This window comes from Xenopus laevis, chromosome 3L, assembly GCF_017654675.1.
Source record: "Xenopus laevis strain J_2021 chromosome 3L, Xenopus_laevis_v10.1, whole genome shotgun sequence".
NCBI lineage: Eukaryota > Metazoa > Chordata > Amphibia > Anura > Pipidae > Xenopus > Xenopus laevis.
Genome location: NC_054375.1, coordinates 136,395,457 through 136,415,966, shown reverse-complemented (window position 1 = coordinate 136,415,966; position 20,510 = coordinate 136,395,457). Strand labels below are relative to the sequence as shown.

General features: G+C 40.9%; 1 protein-coding gene across 1 annotated transcript; it reads left to right on the top strand.

Moving 5' to 3' along the window:
• The first annotated feature begins 1,728 nt into the window (after positions 1 to 1,728).
• LOC121401254 (olfactory receptor 13C9-like) lies at positions 1,729 to 2,715 on the top strand. Its single transcript, XM_041585592.1, has one exon. The coding sequence runs from the start codon at positions 1,729 to 1,731 to the stop codon at positions 2,713 to 2,715; it is 987 nt and encodes a 328-aa protein (XP_041441526.1).
• Positions 2,716 to 20,510: the final 17,795 nt, after the last annotated feature.

Genomic DNA, 20,510 nt, shown 5'->3' with positions numbered 1-20,510 from the left:
GGTTTTCTGGTGAGCCCCTGTAAATACAACACTGTAGGCATTGAAGTACACAGGGTAGGGTTGTTGAAGGACTACATAATTAGACATATTGTAGCAACAAGAAAGACCTTGGCAGTTGGAAATGTGCTGGTTACAGCTAATGAAAAAAGATCCAGAAGCTAATAGAGCCCAAGAAACTGCAATAGTAGTAAAAAAAAGTATGTCAAGACAGGGAAAATATATGCAAAATTAGAAACCCAAAGCACATCCCATAGGCAGAAGCTTTTAGAAAGTTAACAAGGGTAGGATTGTGTATTGTGATATGAGGAGTATCATTTGAAATGGAAAGAAGATGTCTTGACCCAAATTTTTACCTCCCAGTGAGTTCTCAATTTAATCTGCTACAGGCAACTTACTTCACCAATCACAAGCTTTATAAGCTAACAGAAAATATTATGGGGTAGGAAAAAAACTAAGCAAAAGTCCAGTTTCAGATATCATATCTAAAAAAGCAATATTTCTGTATTAATCGGCCACTGGGGATTCTTCCACAAGAGACATGTATGTGCCTCAGTTCTTTTTAAAGCACCTGAAACATCCAGAGCCATACAGCTTCTCAGCTTGATGCAATAAGTTGTATAACATCACAGATGTGAATACCTAATCAGATGTCATACTGTTTATTCCAGTATTTCAATCTTTTAGCAATGCTTTGCCATTTTCTTATTTTTACAGACTGTTGTCTATTTCAGCTTCAGATAGTTGTATAAGCACCATCATTTGTATTGGGAGAGAATGACATGATAAACAAAACAGAAAATCAGATTTGGTATAACATGGACTGTTGAGTTTGACCAAGAGAACAAGTAAGTATGATGTTTCTAAGAACATAAGCCTTTAAGATGCTCTATAGGAGAATTTCTAATGCTGAAAATTAGTGGCACACGAGAGCTAGGCAATCAACAGAGGCTGAGAACTGAAGAGAAATCATAGAGCGGGGGTGTATCTACAAATGTGGAGTAAAATAAAACTGTAGTATGATTAGTGCAGTAAGTGTCCTGAATTTTTGTTTAAGAATCACACAATGCCATTACAACATTTTGAAACTGATTTTTTTTCATATTTAGTGATCATTATATTGTACTTGTGGCTCCCATTTATTATCTTCACAAGACTATCGAAGGATTCGAAGTAAAAATCGTTCGACTATTCGACCATTCGATAGTCGAAGTACTGCCTCTTTTAAAAAAAACTTCGACCCCCTACTTCGGCAACTAAAAGCTACCGAAGTCAATGTTAGCCTATGGGGAAGGTCCCCATAGGCTTGCCTGAGTTTTTTTGATCGAAGGATATTCCTTCGATCGTTGTATTATTCGTTCGATCGTAGGATTTGCGCTAAATCCTTCGACTTCGATATTCGAAGTCGAAGGATTTTAGTTCCTAGTGGAATATCGAGGGTTAATTAACCCTCGATATTTGACCCTTCATACATCTGCCCCTAAGTCTTGTATTCTGTTACAAATCTCTTAGTCATAGGTCTACAGCTAAGTGCCTTGTAGGAAGTATTCCATACATGTCCCTATAATAAATTCCAACATTTGCTGTACTCTGGCCTGGTAGAGACTTTTATGTGTGTCTACCCCTCTATATATTCCTGGATAATCCATTATATTTAATGAAGGTCTTGAGCATTGCACCCTGTGTTGTTACTGGTGAACTTCTGTCTTCTGTTTCCCTCAAGGACACAACATGACTGAAAGTAAAGCAGGAAACAGCACAGCACAGAGAGAATTCCACCTCTTGGCATTTCTGAGTCATGAAAAACTGCAGGTCCTGATCTTTATTTCAGTGTTACTGGTGTACATTCTAACTGTATGTGCAAATCTTATTATTACTGCACTTGTATGTTTGGTGCCCCATCTGCACACTCCAATGTACTTTTTCCTGTGCAACTTGTCAGTCCAAGACATTGTCTATGTCACTGCCATCTTGCCAAAGTTTCTGGCTATAACCACAGCAGGTGACAACAGCATTTCTTTCCTGGGCTGTATGATTCAGCTGTATCTACATATATCATGTGTTTCAGGAGAAGCTCTCCTTCTGACCTCTATGGCTTATGATCGCTATGTAGCCATCTGTATCCCCATGCGTTACTCTCTCATCATGAAGAAAAGTGTATGTGTTCTCCTTGCCTCTGTTTCTTGGTTCATCGGTGCCACAAATGGATTCATGTATAGTTGGCTCATTTCTAATTTTTTTTTCTGTGATCGTCATGAAATCAATCATTTCTTTTGTGAGATGAAAGCAATTCTAGGGCTCTCTTGTGGTGGCTTTCAAAACATTAAAATTGTAATGATTGCAACATGTGCAATTATTGGACTCTTGCCCTTCAGTTTAATTCTGATCTCCTATGGAAACATTATATCTTCTGTCCTAAAGATCCGTACTTCAGCAGGAAAACTCAAGATCTTCTCCAGCTGCTGCTCCCATCTCACAGTTGTGGTTCTGTTCTGTGGGACACCTGTAAGTTTGTACATGAAGCCAGAGTCTGAGAATTCCCAAGAAATAGATAAGCTGCTGTCTCTACTGTATGTGGCTGTCACTCCACTGTTGAACCCATTAGTGTATAGCTTGAGGAACAAAGATATAATTAATGCCATTAAACATATCACAAATCTATATTTCTGGGGCAGCTTTGCATGTAATGATATAGATAATGATGTGATTTACAACTAAGCTATAGTAGTTTGTAGACAGGGTCGGACTGGCCTGCCGGGAAGCCAGGAAAAAAACCGGTGGGCCCTGATCTTGGTGGACCTCAAACTCAACCGTTTGCAGAAAAAATGCCTCAGAATGTGCACTACTCTAAAGATCTAAGCAGCATGCTGATGACTGGTGACTCACTCAGGACACTGCACACTGTGCTTCTGTATAGATGAGCGTTCATTCTGAAATTGTCTCGCAGGAGGACTACTAAATTATGTGAAGGCCCGGGAGCAGGCAGAAGGGCAGGACTTGAAAGGTGACGCGTCTAGTTGAGTTAAAGATAAAGTGCAGGTGGAAGATATGGAATGGTGGAATGAAAGGGAAACAAGGCACACAAAAATTATCTACATGGAGAGGAGATGTTGCAGTAAAAAAAAAGGAAGAGTTAAAAGCGGGGAGAGAAGGGAAGTAGAGCAGAAATCACAAAAAGCCAGCATTTAGTTAGTTAATGGCGAAGCCCAGAACTTCTCTTACACTTCTGTGGGACACATTATCAAAATTTACTTGTGTTCTTTTGTACCGGAATTTGAAATTGACACAGTGTGTGAAAAGGCCTTCTTTAAAAACAAATGCATGATACACTATCCCTTGGGGAAGCCAAACCATACAATAAGTGATAGGAAAGGGTTAACATAAGACTGTAATATGGTCAGGGAAAAGACAGAAGTCCCATTTAGTGCCCCAGATAATCAGGAGAATTCAGAGAGGTTAATTGTAGGGGGCTGGCAGGATAGGTGTCTCAAGAGAAATTGGCACTTTTTAATACGGGAGCTAATGCCGTATCTCTTTCTATTCCTGGTTGTGTGTAGAGCTCAGGGTATTACAACACAGTGTCCATAGCCAGGCTCTGTTCAGTTTGATCTGTTCCTAAACTTTAGCCAATGAGGAGTTTTATACTTATCTACTCCTTCATCAAACTCTCTTCTGCCGCATCTCCAGGTGACTAGTCGCCAGTCCATTTTTCTAGCACTTTAGCACATTATTAGCAGCTTTGGGGTATAATAAGGGTTTATTTATTAAAGGTCAAGTTGTGTTTTTCCCAAAAAATTCAGCCAGTTGTGTCTTTAAACTGATGGTCCATAGATCAATCTGTCTACTGCCGATCTCTTTCCTTTTGTCCTTTTCCCAAGTCACAGATTGTCTTTGTTATCTCCTTCTGGATGTCACAGTACCTCCTGAAACTGGAGCTCTTTGGAACCCAAATAATAATATTTCCACATTCCTCTGTACCTCAAGTCTCACTCAACATCACCACCTTTTGCTAAATCACACAGGTTCTCTGCCTAGAAGTTATATTTTAGATGTTCATTTTTGGTTCCAAAATGTGAGTTTTTTCCCCCTCTATACTGTAAATGTAAGTTTTTCCCTTTAAAAAATAGACTAGAAAAGTTTGAGGTTTAATGAATGGGCCCATAGTACTGATGAGCAGATTGAGCCTGACACTGTCTTGTCTGAAAATGTATTTGTGACTTTTTACATACTGTAAGGGTTTGGGTAGCTGGGATCAGTTTTCTGGGGGTAACACAGCCCACGGCACAAGCACAACTCATGAGAGCATAGTCTCTTTTTGGCAGTTTATAGTCTCTTGCAGCAAAATAAACAAAACAAATAATTCAAAATAAAATCCTTGCCACTTAATGGGCTTTTAACTAATACAAGTCAGTTTTCCTAACTAACCAGGAGAAGGCCTACCGCCTGTCTCCCCAAAACAGAGAACATACAGGAATATACAAAATCCCAAACCTTTTTGTTGATTTCAATCCCTCTCACACAGGCAGCTTTCCTGTGTATTTTTCCCAGCCAGGAACTCTCTCCACTCTGGCTTGAGCTGCCTTTTTAATTAAAGGGATACTGTCATGGGAAAAAACATTTTTTTTCAAAATGAATCAATTAATAGTGCTGCTCCAGCAGAATTCTTCATTGAAACCCATTTCTGAAAAGAGCAAACAGATTTATTTTTATTGACATATTGTCAATTTCCCAGCTGCCCCAAGTCATGTGACTTGTGCTCTGATAAACTTCAATTACTCTTTACTGCTGTACTGCAAGTTGGAGTGATATCAACCCCCTCCCCCCCCCCAGCAGCCAAACAAAAGAAAAATGGGAAGGTAACCAGATAACAGCTCCCTAACACAAAATAACAGCTGCCTGGTAGATCTAAGAACAGCACTAAATAGTAAATACCCATGTCCCACTGAGACACATTCAGTTACATTGAGAAGGAAAAACAGCAGCCTGCCAGAAAGTGCAGGCACAAGTCACATGACCAGGGGCAGCTGGGAAATGGACAAAATGTCTAGCCCCATGTCAGATTTCAAAATTGAATATACAAAAATCTGTTTGCTCTTTTGAGAAATGGATTTCAGTGCAGAATTCTGCTGGAGTAGCACTATTAACTAGGGATGTAGCGAACGTCGGAAAAAAAGTTCGCGAACATATTCGCGAACTTGCGCAAAAATGCGAGCGGTTCGCGAACGGTTCGCGAACCCCATAGACTTCAATGGGAAGGCGAACTTTAACATCTAAAAAAAAAATTTCTGGCCAGAAAAATGATTTTAAAGTTGTTTAAAGGGTGCAACGACCTGGACAGTGGCATGCCAGAGGGGGATCAAGGGCAAAAATGTATCTGAAAAATCTGCCTGTGTGTGCTTGGAAGAGATAGTGTAGGGGGAGAGCTGTTAGTGATTTCAGGGACAGATGATAGTAAGTTTGCTGGCTAGTAATCTGCTTGATACTGCTCTGTATTGGAGGGACAGAAGTCTGCAGGGATTTGAGGGACATTTTAGCTTAGGTAGCTTTGCTGGCTAGTAATCTACTGTTCTCTTTAAACAACTGCCATACGTTGACCTTGTAGGCATTGTTTGCCCAGTTTTTTTGGACGCAGCCACTGAAGCACAGTTGCCAGAAAAAATATGCCATATAAATGCTGAAAATAGTAATTTTTCGCCATACGTTGACCTTGTAGACATTGTTTGCCCAGTTTTTTTGGTTGCAGCCACTGAAGCACAGTTGCCAGAAAAAATATGCCATATAAATGCTGAAAATAGTCATTTTTTGCCATACGTTGACCTTGTAGGCATTGTTTGCCCAGTTTTTTTGGTCGCAGCCACTGAAGCACAGTTGCCAGAAAAAATATGCCATATAAATGCTGAAAATAGTCATTTTTTGCCATATACGTTGAGTCAACGTATGGCAAAAAATGACTATTTTCAGCATTTATATGGCATATTTTTTCTGGCCTCTGTGCTTCAGTGGCTGCGGCCAAAAAAACTGGGCAAACAATGCCTACAAGGTCAACGTCGTTGACCTTGTAGGCATTGTTTGCCCAGTTTTTTTGGCCGCAGCCACTGAAGCACAGAGGCCAGAAAAATATGCCATATAAATGCTGAAAATAGTCATTTTTTTGGTCGCAGCCACTGAAGCACAGTTGCCAGAAAAATTATGCCATATAAATGCTGAAAATATAAATTTTTTTGGTTGCAGCCACTGAAGCACAGAGGCCAGAAAAATTATGCCATATAAATGCTGAAAATATAAATTTTTTTGGTTGCAGCCACTGAAGCACAGAGGCCAGAAAAATTATGCCATATAAATGCTGAAAATATGCATTTTTTTTGGTCGCAGCCACTGAAGCACAGTTGCCAGAAAAATATGCCATATAAATGCTGAAAATAGTCATTTTTGCCATACGTTGACCTTGTAGACATTGTTTGCCCAGTTTTTTTGGTTGCAGCCACTGAAGCACAGAGGCCAGAAAAAATTAAACCAGTAGGGTTTGCACCCTAGTTTGTAACGGTGGCGGAGGGAGGAGGACGCTAAAGGACAGCTGTGTGTGGAGTCATGAGGCTTTGAAGAGAAGGACAGCTGCATAGAAGTCAGAACAAGTCTTCCGGCGTGCAGTAACCCTCCGAGATCCACCCCTCATTCATTTTAATAAAGGTCAGGTAATCGACACTTTTGTGACCTAGGCGAGTTCTCTTCTCAGTTACAATCCCTCCTGCTGCACTGAAGGTCCTTTCTGAGAGCACACTTGAGGCTGGGCAAGACAAGAGGTTCATGGCAAATTGTGACAGCTCTGGCCACAGCTCAAGCCTGCACACCCAGTAGTCCAGGGGTTCATCGCTCCTCAGAGTGTCGATATCTGCAGTTAATGCCAGGTAGTCCGCTACCTGCCGGTCGAGGCGTTCTTTGAGGGTGGATCCAGAAGGGTTTGTGGCGCTGCCTTGGACAGAAAAACATTTGCATGTCTGACGTTACAGACTGGCCAAAGGGCTTTGTCCTTGCAGGTGCGCTCGTGGCAGGATTACTGGCACCTCTGCCCCTGGAATGTTGATGAGTTCCTGAAGTGACATCACCCTTAAAAGCATTGTACAACATGTTTTGCAGGCTGGTTTGTAAATGCCGCATCTTTTCGGACTTGTGGTATGTTAGGTAACATTTCTGACACTTTATGCTTGTACCGAGGGTCTAGTAGCGTTGCGACCCAGTACAGGTCCTTCTCCTTAAGCCTCTTGATACGGGGGTCCTTCAACAGGCATGACAGCATGAAAGACCCCATTCTCACAAGGTTGGATGCAGAGCTATCCATCTCCGCTTCCTCATTATCAAGGACTGCATCATCCACGGTCTCCTCCCCCCAGCCACGTACAAGACCAGGGGTCCCCAAAAGGTCACCACTAGCCCCCTGGGAAGCCTGCTCCTGTTGGTCCTCCTCCTCCTCCTCCACAAAGCCACCTTCCTCCTCTGACTCCACTTCTGGCACCTCTCCCTGCGTTGCAGCAGGTGCCTGGGTTCGTTCTGGTGATTCCGACCAGAAATCGCGCGCTTCCAGCTCCTCGTCACGCTGGTCTACAGCCTCATCTGTCACTCGTCGCACGGCACGCTCCAGGAAGAAAGCGAAGGGTATTAGGTCGCTGATGGTGCCTTCGGTGCGACTGACCATATTTGTCACCTCTTCAAAAGGTCGCATGAGCCTGCAGGCATCGCGCATAAGCACCCAGTAACGGGGGAAAAAAATCCCCAGCTCTGCAGATCCAGTCCTACCACCCAGTTCAAAAAGGTACTCGTTGACGGCCCTTTGTTGTTGCAGCAGACGTTCCAACATAAGGAGCGTTGAATTCCAGCGAGTCTGGCTGTCAGAAATCAAACGCCTGACTGGCATGTTGTAGCGCTGCTGAATGTCAGCAAGGCGTGCCATGGCTGTGTAGGAACGTCTGAAATGGGCCGACACCTTTCTGGACTGGGTGAGAACGTCCTGGAATCCTGGGTACTTGGAGACAAAACGTTGGACTATTAAATTTAACACATGTGCCATGCAGGGCACATGTGTTAAATTGCCCAGTCTCAACGCTGCCAACAGATTGCTTCCATTGTCACACACCACTTTTCCGATCTGCAGTTGGTGTGGGGTCAGCCACCGATCGGCCTGTGACTGCAGAGATGACAGGAGTACAGATCCGGTATGGTTTTTGCTTTCCAGGCACGTCATCCCCAAGACAGCGTGACAACGGCGTACCTGGCACGTCGAATAGCCTAGGGGGAGCTGGGGTGCACAGGTGTGGAGGAGGAGAAGGAGGACCCAGCAGCAGAGTAAGAAGAAGAAGAGGAAGAAGACGAGGTAGAGAGCGATGGAGGAGTAGAGGTGGTGGCAGAACCGCGTGCAATCCGTGGCGGTGACACCAACTCCACTGTTGTTGTTGAGCTACCCATTCCCTGCTTCCCAGCCATTACCAAGTTCACCCAGTGGGCAGTGTAGGTGACATACCTGCCCTGACCATGCTTGGAGGACCATGCGTCAGTAGTCATATGGACCTTTGGCCCAACACTAAGTGACAGAGATGCGGTAACTTGGCTCTGCACATGTTGGTACAGGTGTGGTATTCCCTTTTTAGAAAAAAAATTGCGGCTGGGTACCTTCCACTGCGGTGTCCCAATTGCTACAAATTTGCGGAAGGCCTCAGAGTCCACCAGCTGGTATGGTAAAAGCTGGCGGGCTAAGAGTGCAGACAAGCCAGCTGTCAGACGCCGGGCAAGGGGTGACAGTCAGACATTGGCTTCTTACGCTCAAACATGGCCTTCACAGAAACTTGGCTGGTGGCAGATGACTGGGAATGGGAACAGGTGGTCAAGGTGGAAGGCGGAGTGGAGGGTGGTTCAGACGGGTCAAGGAGAGCAGAGGTAGAGCAGTAAGATGATGGACCAGAAGGAGTGTGGCTTTTAGTTTGCCTGTTGCCTTTGAGGTGTTGCTCCCAAAGTGCTTTGTGCTTGCCGCTCATGTGCCTTCGCATAGAAGTTGTACCTATGTGGCTGTTGGGCTTACCAAGGCTCAGTTTCTGACTGCACTCATTGCAAATTACAATGCTTTTGTCAGAGGCACACACATTAAAAAAATCCCACACTGCTGACTTTTTGGAAGTGTGCGATCTGGCGGTAACAGTAGAAGTTGGCGGCATTGGCGGCAATGGCGGGTGCGTTGGCCGGCTGAACACAGGTGCCGATACATGTTGTTGCCCTACTGATCCCTGCCGGCTGTCCTCCCTGCTTCTTCTAAGTCTTATTCTCCTACTGCCTCTCTGACTCTCCGTCTCTCCATCTGAACTACCCTCCTCTTGCTCTCTTCTACTAGGCACCCACAAAACATCAATCTCCTCATCATCATTCTCCTCAGATGCATCAATTTCTTCTGACACATCACAGAAGGAAGCAGCAGCGGGGACCTCCTCCTCATCACTCATTATGTCCATCTCTATCGTGTTCTCTGCCAGAATTAAATCTGGTGTAAGGTCCTCATCTCCTTCATCTTCTTCTGGCAATAATGGTTGCGCATTACTCAGTTCAAGAAACTCATGGGAAAATAACTCCTCTGACTCCAGTGAAGAAGGGGCACCGGTGGTGGAGGAAGTGTTACGTGGGGTGGCCATAGCAGTGGAGGATGAGGAGGATGTTGTGGTAAAGTTAGAAACGGTAGAGGATGGGGTGTGCTGTGTAAGCCAGTCAACTACCTCTTCAGCATTTTGGGAGTTCAGGGTCATTGGCTTTTTAAAACTGGGCAATTTGCTAGGGCCACAGGATTGCATAGCAGCACGGCCCCTAGCACGGCCTCTGCGTGGCGGCCCTGCCTTTGCCTGGCATTATTTTTAAAAAAACAACAACAACAAAAACTCAGTTGGTTTTTCTGGAAACGATAATACACACAGCTAGATGGCAGTTTGAAGAAAACAGTGTGCAAATAATGCCTACAAGGTCAACGTATACACTACTACAGTGGTGGATACGGATTACGTAAAATATATGAATGCTGCTTGAAAAAAAGTAACTCAAGTGGTTTTTCTAGAGACGATAATATTATCAATATTTAGACAAAATGTGAACAAGCTCACACAGCTAGATGGCGGGTTGAAGAAAACACTGTGCAAATAATGCCTACAAGGTCAACGTATACACTACTACAGCGGTGGATACGGATTACGTAAAATATATGAATGCTGCTTGAAAAAAAGTAACTCAAGTGGTTTTTCTAGAGACGATAATATTAACAATATTTAGACAAAATGTGAACAAGCTCACACAGCTAGATGGCGGGTTGAAGAAAACAGTGTGCAAATAATGCCTACAAGGTCAACGTATACACTACTACAGCGGTGGATACGGATTACGTAAAATATATGAATGCTGCTTGAAAAAAAGTAACTCAAGTGGTTTTTCTAGAGACGATAATATTATCAATATTTAGACAAAATGTGAACAAGCTCACACAGCTAGATGGCGGGTTGAAGAAAACAGTGTGCAAATAATGCCTACAAGGTCAACGTATACACTACTACAGCGGTGGATACGGATTACGTAAAATATATGAATGCTGCTTGAAAAAAAGTAACTCAAGTGGTTTTTCTAGAGACGATAATATTATCAATATTTAGACAAAATGTGAACAAGCTCACACAGCTAGATGGCGGGTTGAAGAAAACAGTGTGCAAATAATGCCTACAAGGTCAACGTATACACTACTACAGCGGTGGATACGGATTACGTAAAATATATGAATGCTGCTTGAAAAAAAGTAACTCAAGTGGTTTTTCTAGAGACGATAATATTATCAATATTTAGACAAAATGTGAACAAGCTCACACAGCTAGATGGCGGGTTGAAGAAAACACTGTGCAAATAATGCCTACAAGGTCAACGTATACACTACTACAGCGGTGGATACGGATTACGTAAAATATATTATGGCTGCTTGAAAAAGTCACTCCGGTGTTTTTTCTGGAGACGGTAATATTATGGATATTTAGACAGAATGTGAACAAGGTCACACAGCTAGATGGCGGGTTGAAGAAAACAGTGTGCAAATAATGCCTACAAGGTCAACGTATACACTACTACAGCGGTGGATACGGATTACGTAAAATATATGAATGCTGCTTGAAAAAAAGTAACTCAAGTGGTTTTTCTAGAGACGATAATATTATCAATATTTAGACAAAATGTGAACAAGCTCACACAGCTAGATGGCGGGTTGAAGAAAACACTGTGCAAATAATGCCTACAAGGTCAACGTATACACTACTACAGCGGTGGATACGGATTACGTAAAATATATGAATGCTGCTTGAAAAAAAGTAACTCAAGTGGTTTTTCTAGAGACGATAATATTATCAATATTTAGACAAAATGTGAACAAGCTCACACAGCTAGATGGCGGGTTGAAGAAAACACTGTGCAAATAATGCCTACAAGGTCAACGTATACACTACTACAGCGGTGGATACGGATTACGTAAAATATATTATGGCTGCTTGAAAAAAGTCACTCCGGTGTTTTTTCTGGAGACGGTAATATTATGGATATTTAGACAGAATGTGAACAAGGTCACACAGCTAGATGGCGGGTTGAAGAAAACAGTGTGCAAATAATGCCTACAAGGTCAACGTATACACTACTACAGCGGTGGATACGGATTACGTAAAATATATGAATGCTGCTTGAAAAAAAGTAACTCAAGTGGTTTTCTAGAGACGATAATATTATCAATATTTAGACAAAATGTGAACAAGCTCACACAGCTAGATGGCGGGTTGAAGAAAACACTGTGCAAATAATGCCTACAAGGTCAACGTATACACTACTACAGCGGTGGATACGGATTACGTAAAATATATTATGGCTGCTTGAAAAAAGTCACTCCGGTGTTTTTTCTGGAGACGGTAATATTATGGATATTTAGACAGAATGTGAACAAGGTCACACAGCTAGATGGCGGGTTGAAGAAAACAGTGTGCAAATAATGCCTACAAGGTCAACGTATACACTACTACAGCGGTGGATACGGATTACGTAAAATATATGAATGCTGCTTGAAAAAAAGTAACTCAAGTGGTTTTTCTAGAGACGATAATATTATCAATATTTAGACAAAATGTGAACAAGCTCACACAGCTAGATGGCGGGTTGAAGAAAACACTGTGCAAATAATGCCTACAAGGTCAACGTATACACTACTACAGCGGTGGATACGGATTACGTAAAATATATTATGGCTGCTTGAAAAAAGTCACTCCGGTGTTTTTTCTGGAGACGGTAATATTATGGATATTTAGACAGAATGTGAACAAGGTCACACAGCTAGATGGCAGTTGGTTGAATAACACACTGGGCAAAAAATGCCTACAGGGCAAATAATGCCTAAAAGGTCAACTTATACACTACTACAGCGGTAGTAAAATAAAAAAAAGTAAAATAAAAAAAAAAATGAATATTAAAAAAAAAAAATTAAAGTTGGTGCTGCTGAACTACTAGGAGCAGCAGATTAGCACACCAGTCCCACTCCCCAACACTGCTAGACTAATAGCACTGGGCTCTTATAGTAGTAGTAGTAGTAGTAGTAAAACAACAAAAAAATAAATAAAAGCAGTCCTTACAAGGACTACTGTTATTGCAGCAGTCAGCAGATGAGATCAGAAGCAGGACAGCTGCCCACAGCAGCTACATACAGAGCACTGCAGTAGAAGGTAGATTACTAGCCAGCAAAGCTACCTAAGCTTAAATGTCCCTCAAACCCCTGCAGACTTCTGTCCCTCCAATAACAGAGCAGTATCAAAACGATTACTAGCCAGCAAACTTTCAACTGTCCCTGAAATCACTAACAGGCAGCAGCTCTCTCCCTACACTATCTCTTCAGCACACACAGGCAGAGTGAAAAAACGCTGCAGGGCTTCGGTTTTTATAGGGAAGGGGAGTGGTCCAGGGGAGAGCTTCCTGATTGGCTGCCATGTACCTGCTGGTCTGGGGTGAGAGGGCAAAAAAAAGCGCCAACAATGGCGAACCCAAAATGGCGAACGTCGCGCGACGTTCGCGAACTTCCGGCGAGCGCGAACACCCGATGTTCGCGCGAACAAGTTCGCCGGCGAACAGTTCGCGACATCTCTACTATTAACTGATGTGTTTTGATAAAAACATGTTTTCCGATGACAGTATCCCTTTAACCACCTGAGATACCTCAGGACAACTCAAAACACCCGGGCTGGACTAGCAGTCCCTGAACCACTCTGTTAGGAACCTGGGGCATAAATAAGCTCCGTCCTGGACTTTCCCAGGTATCTTAGTAGTGACCTCACCACAATACAAACAATTATGTTCATTCTTACGTAGACAAAATTATTCATACTAAGTGAGTTCCTGCCCCCAAATAATTAACTGTCCAGTTTTTTGTGCATGTGGTGCAGGGAGATAAATATTTATACCAAATATAGTTAATCAAAAATAAAAATATAGTTACTTAAAACTAAATATGCAAAATGCACTTTCTTACATCTGCTTACTCAGAGGGATTGTTGGAGTCATAGGTAGCAGTACTTGGAAGGTCCGTGAAATGAAAGTTTAAGGAAACATCTGTTAAAAATCTTCCCATTTTCAAAGAGTTACGTCACAATGTTTTAATATATTCTTGTGGTACTCGTGTCCAGGAAGACAGTTGTGTACATTGTCAAAGTAAATTTGCACATTATACCGAAAGGTTTAGTGGCATTTTAAAAAGGGAGAGCAGTGTGTTTTGTAACAGAGAACATTATACATTTGTAGGAGTGTAATGGTCTTATTCAATTTTACTTTAAGTAACCATAAGGGTTAATTCTAGCACTGGGCTGTTTTCAGGGGCAATCCTGGCCCCTCTGCCGCCTGAGGCAGCAGCAGTTGCTGCTGCCCCCCCTCCCCCAGAAATTCGCTCTTAAAGTACCAGGAGCAGCATTTTTGCTGCCCCTGGTACCTAGTGGGGCGCTGCCGCCTAAGGCGATAGCCTCAACTCGCCTCATTGGCGAAGCACCCCTGGCTGTTTCTCATTTTAGGTTAACATTTCCCTGGTAGTTCTGCATTGGTCAGAACTTTTGGACATATGCTCCACCTGGTTCCAAAATGTATAGTTCAGATAAGTATCAGCTATAAAAGTTTGGGTTTTATCTTCACCCACTGTTGTACCAGTACTTCATGTGTCCATCAGAAAACCTGACATCCAGCAGCCACTCTCAAAGCAATTAAATGTAGATAGTGCTAAATATTATAGGTTTTATATAAGTCCTTGTAGAAAATAAGCAAGGGCTAGTGTCTAGCTAGGATTTCTAATACTGTGGCAAGCCCTTCTAACCCTGTCTTTAAAGAGGAAACATTTATAAAATAACAAACAAGAGTAAATAAAGAGAAAAGGGTAGTTGAGCAAGGAAGTGAAGAGAGGAAGAAAAATAGTTTGGAGAGTAGGCCTATGGTGTAAGGTTTTCTGGTGAGCCCCTGTACATACAACACTGTAGGCATTGAAATACACAGGGTAGGGTTGTTGAAGGACTATAGAATTAGACATAGCAACAGGAAAGATCTTCGCAGTTTGAAATGTGCTGGTTACAGGGTCATTGCTAATGAAAAAAGATCCTAGAAGCTAATAAAGCCCAAGAAACTGCAATAGTAGAAAACAGTTAAGACAGGAAAAATAAATGCAAAATGAGAAACCCAAAGCACATCCCATAGGCAGGAGTTAAAGCTTTTAGAAAGTTTTAGGATTAAAAAGTGTATTGCGATATGAGGTGTATCATTTGGAATGGAAAGAACATGCCTTGACCCATTTATTACCTCCCAGTTAATGGTAGGGGTGGGTCAGACTAAGTTCTCAATATAATCTGCCACTTACTTCACCAATCACAAGCTTTATAAGCTAACAGAAAATTTGATGGGGTAGGAAAAAAATTAAGCAAAAGTCCAGTTTCAGATATCATATCTAAAAAAAAAGCAATATTCCTGTATTAATCGGCCACTGGGGATTCTACCACAAGAGACATGTATGTGCCTCATGTGTCTTACAGTTCTTTTTAAAGCACCTGAAAATCCAGAGCCATACAGCTTCTCAGCTTGATGCAATAAGATGTGAATACCTAATCGGAAGCCATACTGTTTGTTCCAGTATTTCATCCTTTGGCAATGCTTTGCCTCTTATTTTTACAGACTGTTGTCTAATTCAGCTTCAGATTGGGAGAGAATGACATGATAAACAAAAGAGAAAATCAGATTTGGTATAACATGGACTGTTGAGTTTGACCAAGAGAACAAGTAAGTATGATGTCTCTAAGAACCTTAGCCTTTAAGATGCTCTATAGGAGAATTGCTAATGCTGAAAATTGGTGGCACACGAGAGCTAGGCAATCAACAGAGGCTGAGAACAGAAGAGAAATCATAGAGCGGGGGTGTATCTACAAATGTGGAGTAAAATAGAACCGGAGTATGATTAGTGCAGTAACAGGGGAATGTAATAAAAGTCGCAAAGAGCAAAACAATTCGCACCAATAAGACTAAAAATCCACATCTCGCAATGTAATATTGTTCCTTAAACTGTTATTGCATTGCGAATTTTAATTGCGCACTCATAAGAAGTGCTTGAAGGTGTCGTAATCTTTTGGAGCAAACATAACGACATTTTCAGTAAGAAGTTGTATTACATTGACTGCGCATTGGCGCAAACTATAAAATTCGCAAACGGTCTTTCACTGTCGGAAGTGGTCGCTAAACAGTTTCCGGGCTCGCAAAAGCTATATTAAATTCGCACAAAGCAAAATTTGTTCGCGCAAAGGCATAACTTTTCGCATTGCGAATAGTTTTTCCGTTAGCGATTTTTATTACATTCCCCCTTATGTGTCATGAATTTTGAGTTTTGTTTAAGAATCATACAATGAAATAACAACAATTTGAAACTGATTTATTTTCATATTTTGTGATGATTATATTGTACTTGAGGCTCCCGTTTATTATCTTCACAAGATTCATAACCAGTATTTTCAACACAATTCCTTCATATTTGCTTTGCCAGACTGAATATTGCCAGTAGTATTTTTAGAGGTAAGCACTCCAAATAAATACTCCAAAAGTAAAGTTTATAATAGGAACATGTTACAGTAAGTCTTGTATTCTGTTACAAATCTCTTAGTCATAGGTCTACAGCTAAGTGCCTTGTAGGAAGTATTCCATACATGTCCTATAATAAATTCCAACGTTTGCTGTACTCTGGCCTGGTAGAGACTTTTATGTGTGTCTACCCCTCTATATATTCCTGGATAATCCATTATATTTAATGAAGGTCTTGAGCATTGCACCCTGTCCCTGTGTTGCTACTGGTGAACTTCTGTCTTCTGTTTCCCTCAAGGACACAACATGACTGAAAGTAAAGCAGGAAACAGCACAGCACAGAGAGAATTCCACCTCCTGGCATTTCTGAGTCATGAAAAACTGCAGGTCCTGATCTTTATTTCAGTGTTACTGATGTACATTCTAACTGTATGTGCAAATCTTATTATTACTGCACTTGTATGTTTGATGCCCCATCTGCACACTCCAATGTACTTTTTCCTGTGCAACTTGTCAGTCCAAGATATTGTCTATGTAACTGCCATCTTGCCAAAGTTTCTGGCCATCACTATAACAGGGGACAACACAATTTATTTCATGAGCTGTATGACTCAAATGTTTCTTTATGGGTCATGTGTTACAGTGGAATTCCTGCTCCTGACCTCTATGGCTTATGATCGCTATGTAGCCATCTGTATCCCCATGCGTTACTCTCTCATCATGAAGAAAAGTGTATGTGTTCTTCTTGCCTCTATATCTTGGTTTATTAGTGCCACAGTTTCATTCATGTATTGTTGGTTAATTTCGAATGTACTAACCTGCGATCGTCACAAAATCAATCATTTCTTTTGTGAGCTGAAAGCCACACTCAAACTTTCTTGCAGTGGCCTTGAAAATATTAAAATTGCAATCACTGTAACATGTGTACTTATTGGGTTACTACCCTTTGGTTTAATTTTGATCTCCTATGGAAACATTATATCTTCTGTCTTAAAGATCCGTACTTCAGCAGGAAAACTCAAGATCTTCTCCAGCTGTGGCTCCCATCTCACAGTTGTGGTTCTGTTCTGTGGGACATGTATAAGTTTGTACATGAAGCCAGATTCGGAAAATTCCCAAGAAATAGATAAGTTGCCGTCTCTACTCTATGTGGTCGTCACTCCCCTGTTAAATCCTTTAGTGTATAGCTTAAGGAACAAAGATATTATTAATGCCATTAAACATATCACAAATCTCCCCCTTTATACAAAATGAGAGACTCAAGCAGGAAGTGATGTCACAACAAGCTAATATGGCAGCTGCTATCCTAAACAAACAGAGAGCTTCCAGAGCATTCTGCAGAATAATATGGTGTTCTCGCTTTTACTATTGTGGCTAATCTATTGGCAATAAACTACTTTGGTAGCTTTCCTTCTCCTTTAAACTTCACTATGCTAAATCATAGGGAAGACCATACTTACAGTTCATTCCTGGTGTCAGTTGTTGCTTGGAAAATGCTAAACTGTCAATATCCAGCACTTATAAAAGGTTGCTGGTGATGTTGCTAAGGTGAATAATGTCAAGAAAGGAGTATCTGGGAGTAATTAAAAAATGATTGAGGACCACCAGAGCCTGTCTGTGCTAAACAATCAGCCCTACAAAGTATCAGCCCTACAATCTTCATCTTCAAGAACTGAACTGTACTACTATGTGTCTGCACATAATAGTACTAGTAGTTATTGCCAAGGAGACGAACTTTGGGAACATTGCTGCAGCTGATGCTCTCATCACAGAGTTGTGGTTCTATTTTGGTAGACCACTTTAATTTATCGTGTTCAATATTTTGGCCCCATTCCAAGCCTTCATGAGTTCCTGAAGAACTTTTATCTTCCAGAATAAGATCTATTTGGATACACACGCAGTTTATAATGTAACAATTTTCTATTGAAGGTTTAGTGACCGATGTACAACTGATGTTATTTTTATTCTAAATGTTTACCTCTTTATTAAGGCCACATTTGCAGGTTTTTTAGCCTAAATAAAGGTAGTATCAGAAATCCTGAGAAGGACTCAATAGCAAGAAGATGGTACTAAATTAGGAGAGCATCACATTGGAAATCAGGTAGTATGGACCCTGTGAACGAGGGTTAGCAGAACTGAGGACTAGCCTCTGTAATAGCTATTGAGTGATAAGAAGAAGTAGTGTGGGTAATCACCAACCAGTGTAAGGAATCCATTGGATACACCTAGGGTAGTGGATGTTTGGAGGTAAAACTATTATAGTCAAAACGTTGGGGCTGGATACCTGGGAGGTTATTTACTAAACCTAATTTTTTTGATAATCAAGGTTTTTTGGCAAAAACTCTATTTTTTTGGGATTTATTATAGCCCGAAGATGCAAAAAGTCCAAATCTTCAAATCTGCCATCTCAAGCCTGTCGAGGTTATGTAGAAGTCAATGGCAGATGTCCTTTTTACAATTTAAAGATATTGTGATCTGCACAATATGAATACGAATCGGGTTTGCACTTGATTCTACTGAGTTTTTTCCTGACCCACTTGGTTTCAAAAATATATGAGATAAATATAAGTTTTAAGTAAAAGTTTGATTACTGTATGTCATTTGTGTCTGTATCATGTACTACATAAAGCTCCTATTGTGCAGCAATTAATAATTTTTTTTAAACGACTTGTAAAGTGTGTGTATCCTCTTTGAAACTCTTTAAACATGCACTACCATTAGGGCCCAGCTAAGAAAAACATGTGATCTGCCTATGAGCAGCAGGAGCCACTTAGTTAGAAGTAAAAGTTGTATTTTTATAACATTTCTGTCCTGCTATTAAACAAACAAATTCATTGAGTTGTACAAAATAAAGTGATTTGTTTATCATTTATTTAAACTTAAAATACTATCTTGCAGTGGAACAGAGCACCAGCCCGCGCACGCATGAAAGAAATTCTTTGGAAGAGACTGGCACGTACCTACCTGGACCTCCCTCCACCCTCCCACATAATCGTGTCCCCTCACTCCCCAGCCACTTGCGCTGGGTATGTAAGATTGCATCTGGAAATGGGGGGATTTATATAGCTATTGAGGAAACAGTCCCTGCGGTCCTGGCCCACTGCAAACGTGGGGTCTACTTCCTCTATAGCTGCACCACTGCTTTCTTGAATTATGCAGTGAGATTTTGCAACTATGAAAATAGATTCTGGAGGTAAGTACCACCATCTGTGTTAAACACTCTGGTATAACATAATCATAAGAGTTCAATTCTAAATTTAATTAGGCAAGAGGATTAGCTCTGAAGTACAATTATGTATATTCACTGTTGCACTACAGTTATAAATTAGAAGAGGAAAAATTAAAAGCCCTTTTTCACAATCTGTCACAGTGAATATTTGTCGAATTTAGTTAAATTTTTAATTTTTGGCTTGGCCATTTATGAAAATCCTTGATCAATTAATGTCTAATCACCATCACCTTTCCATTTCAACTGCTTTTATTTTTTCCTAATGTTTATAAAGAACGTTTTTGTGGCAAGAATCTCTGTCCAACAACTGTCTCTATTTAATCTGAGCTTTTCAAATATTCCTAAGAAGATAGGCAAATGTTATGATAGCAAATACTTTCTGAAACAGACTTGATGACTTCTCCCTTATACTTATATCACCTTTGAATAATTCTACTTTCCCCATACACATCATAACTGAAAATGAAGCAATAAACATTACAGAGTGGCCCATTTATTAGCATCAAATTTCATTTTTTTTCACGAGTCTCTAAAAATTTGTGGTCCTCCTATTGGTTTTAAAAGCTCTTAGAATTGTAGGTTTAAGTCTAAAAACCATGAAAAACACGTATACAAAACTTTTCCAGGTATAGTTGGGGTCCTATAGAAGTCAATGGGAGTTGTGCAGATCCTATTGGACTGTTTTAAATCAATTTAGACTTTTACAGGTTTTTGGATTTATTTTCCACTAGGAATTGTCTGAAAAACGTTGTGTTTTTAGAGATTTTAGAGGTATTTAGATTTTTAGGGCACCCTTCAGCGTTATTTTCCATTTTTATATTTTTTTATTCGGATCTTTTAATATATCTCATAACAGTCATGGTTTTAGAGAAAGTGAGCTTAGTTGTGGTTTCAAAAACCTCTAAAACACTAAAATCCGACCTTTGATAAATAAGCCTCAGAGTGAGTTCCACCTCTTGCCATTTCATATTCAAAATTCTTATCTTCCTTTGAGTGTTGCTGCATTGTGGAAGGCTGAGAATGAATTTCAGAAGTGCTGCATAAGGACATGATATATCCATAAATGTTGGAAGCCATTGCTGAAATGTATTATGTTCTAGTAGCACCTACTGCCAGCTGGTATATATTGTCAATGTAACATTTGCACACCTTTATTTTAGGA

Excerpts from the sequence above, each read along its gene's own strand:
- LOC121401254 (XM_041585592.1), top strand. The coding sequence starts at position 1,729 with ATGACTGAAAGTAAAGCAGGAAACAGCACAGCACAGAGAGAATTCCAC.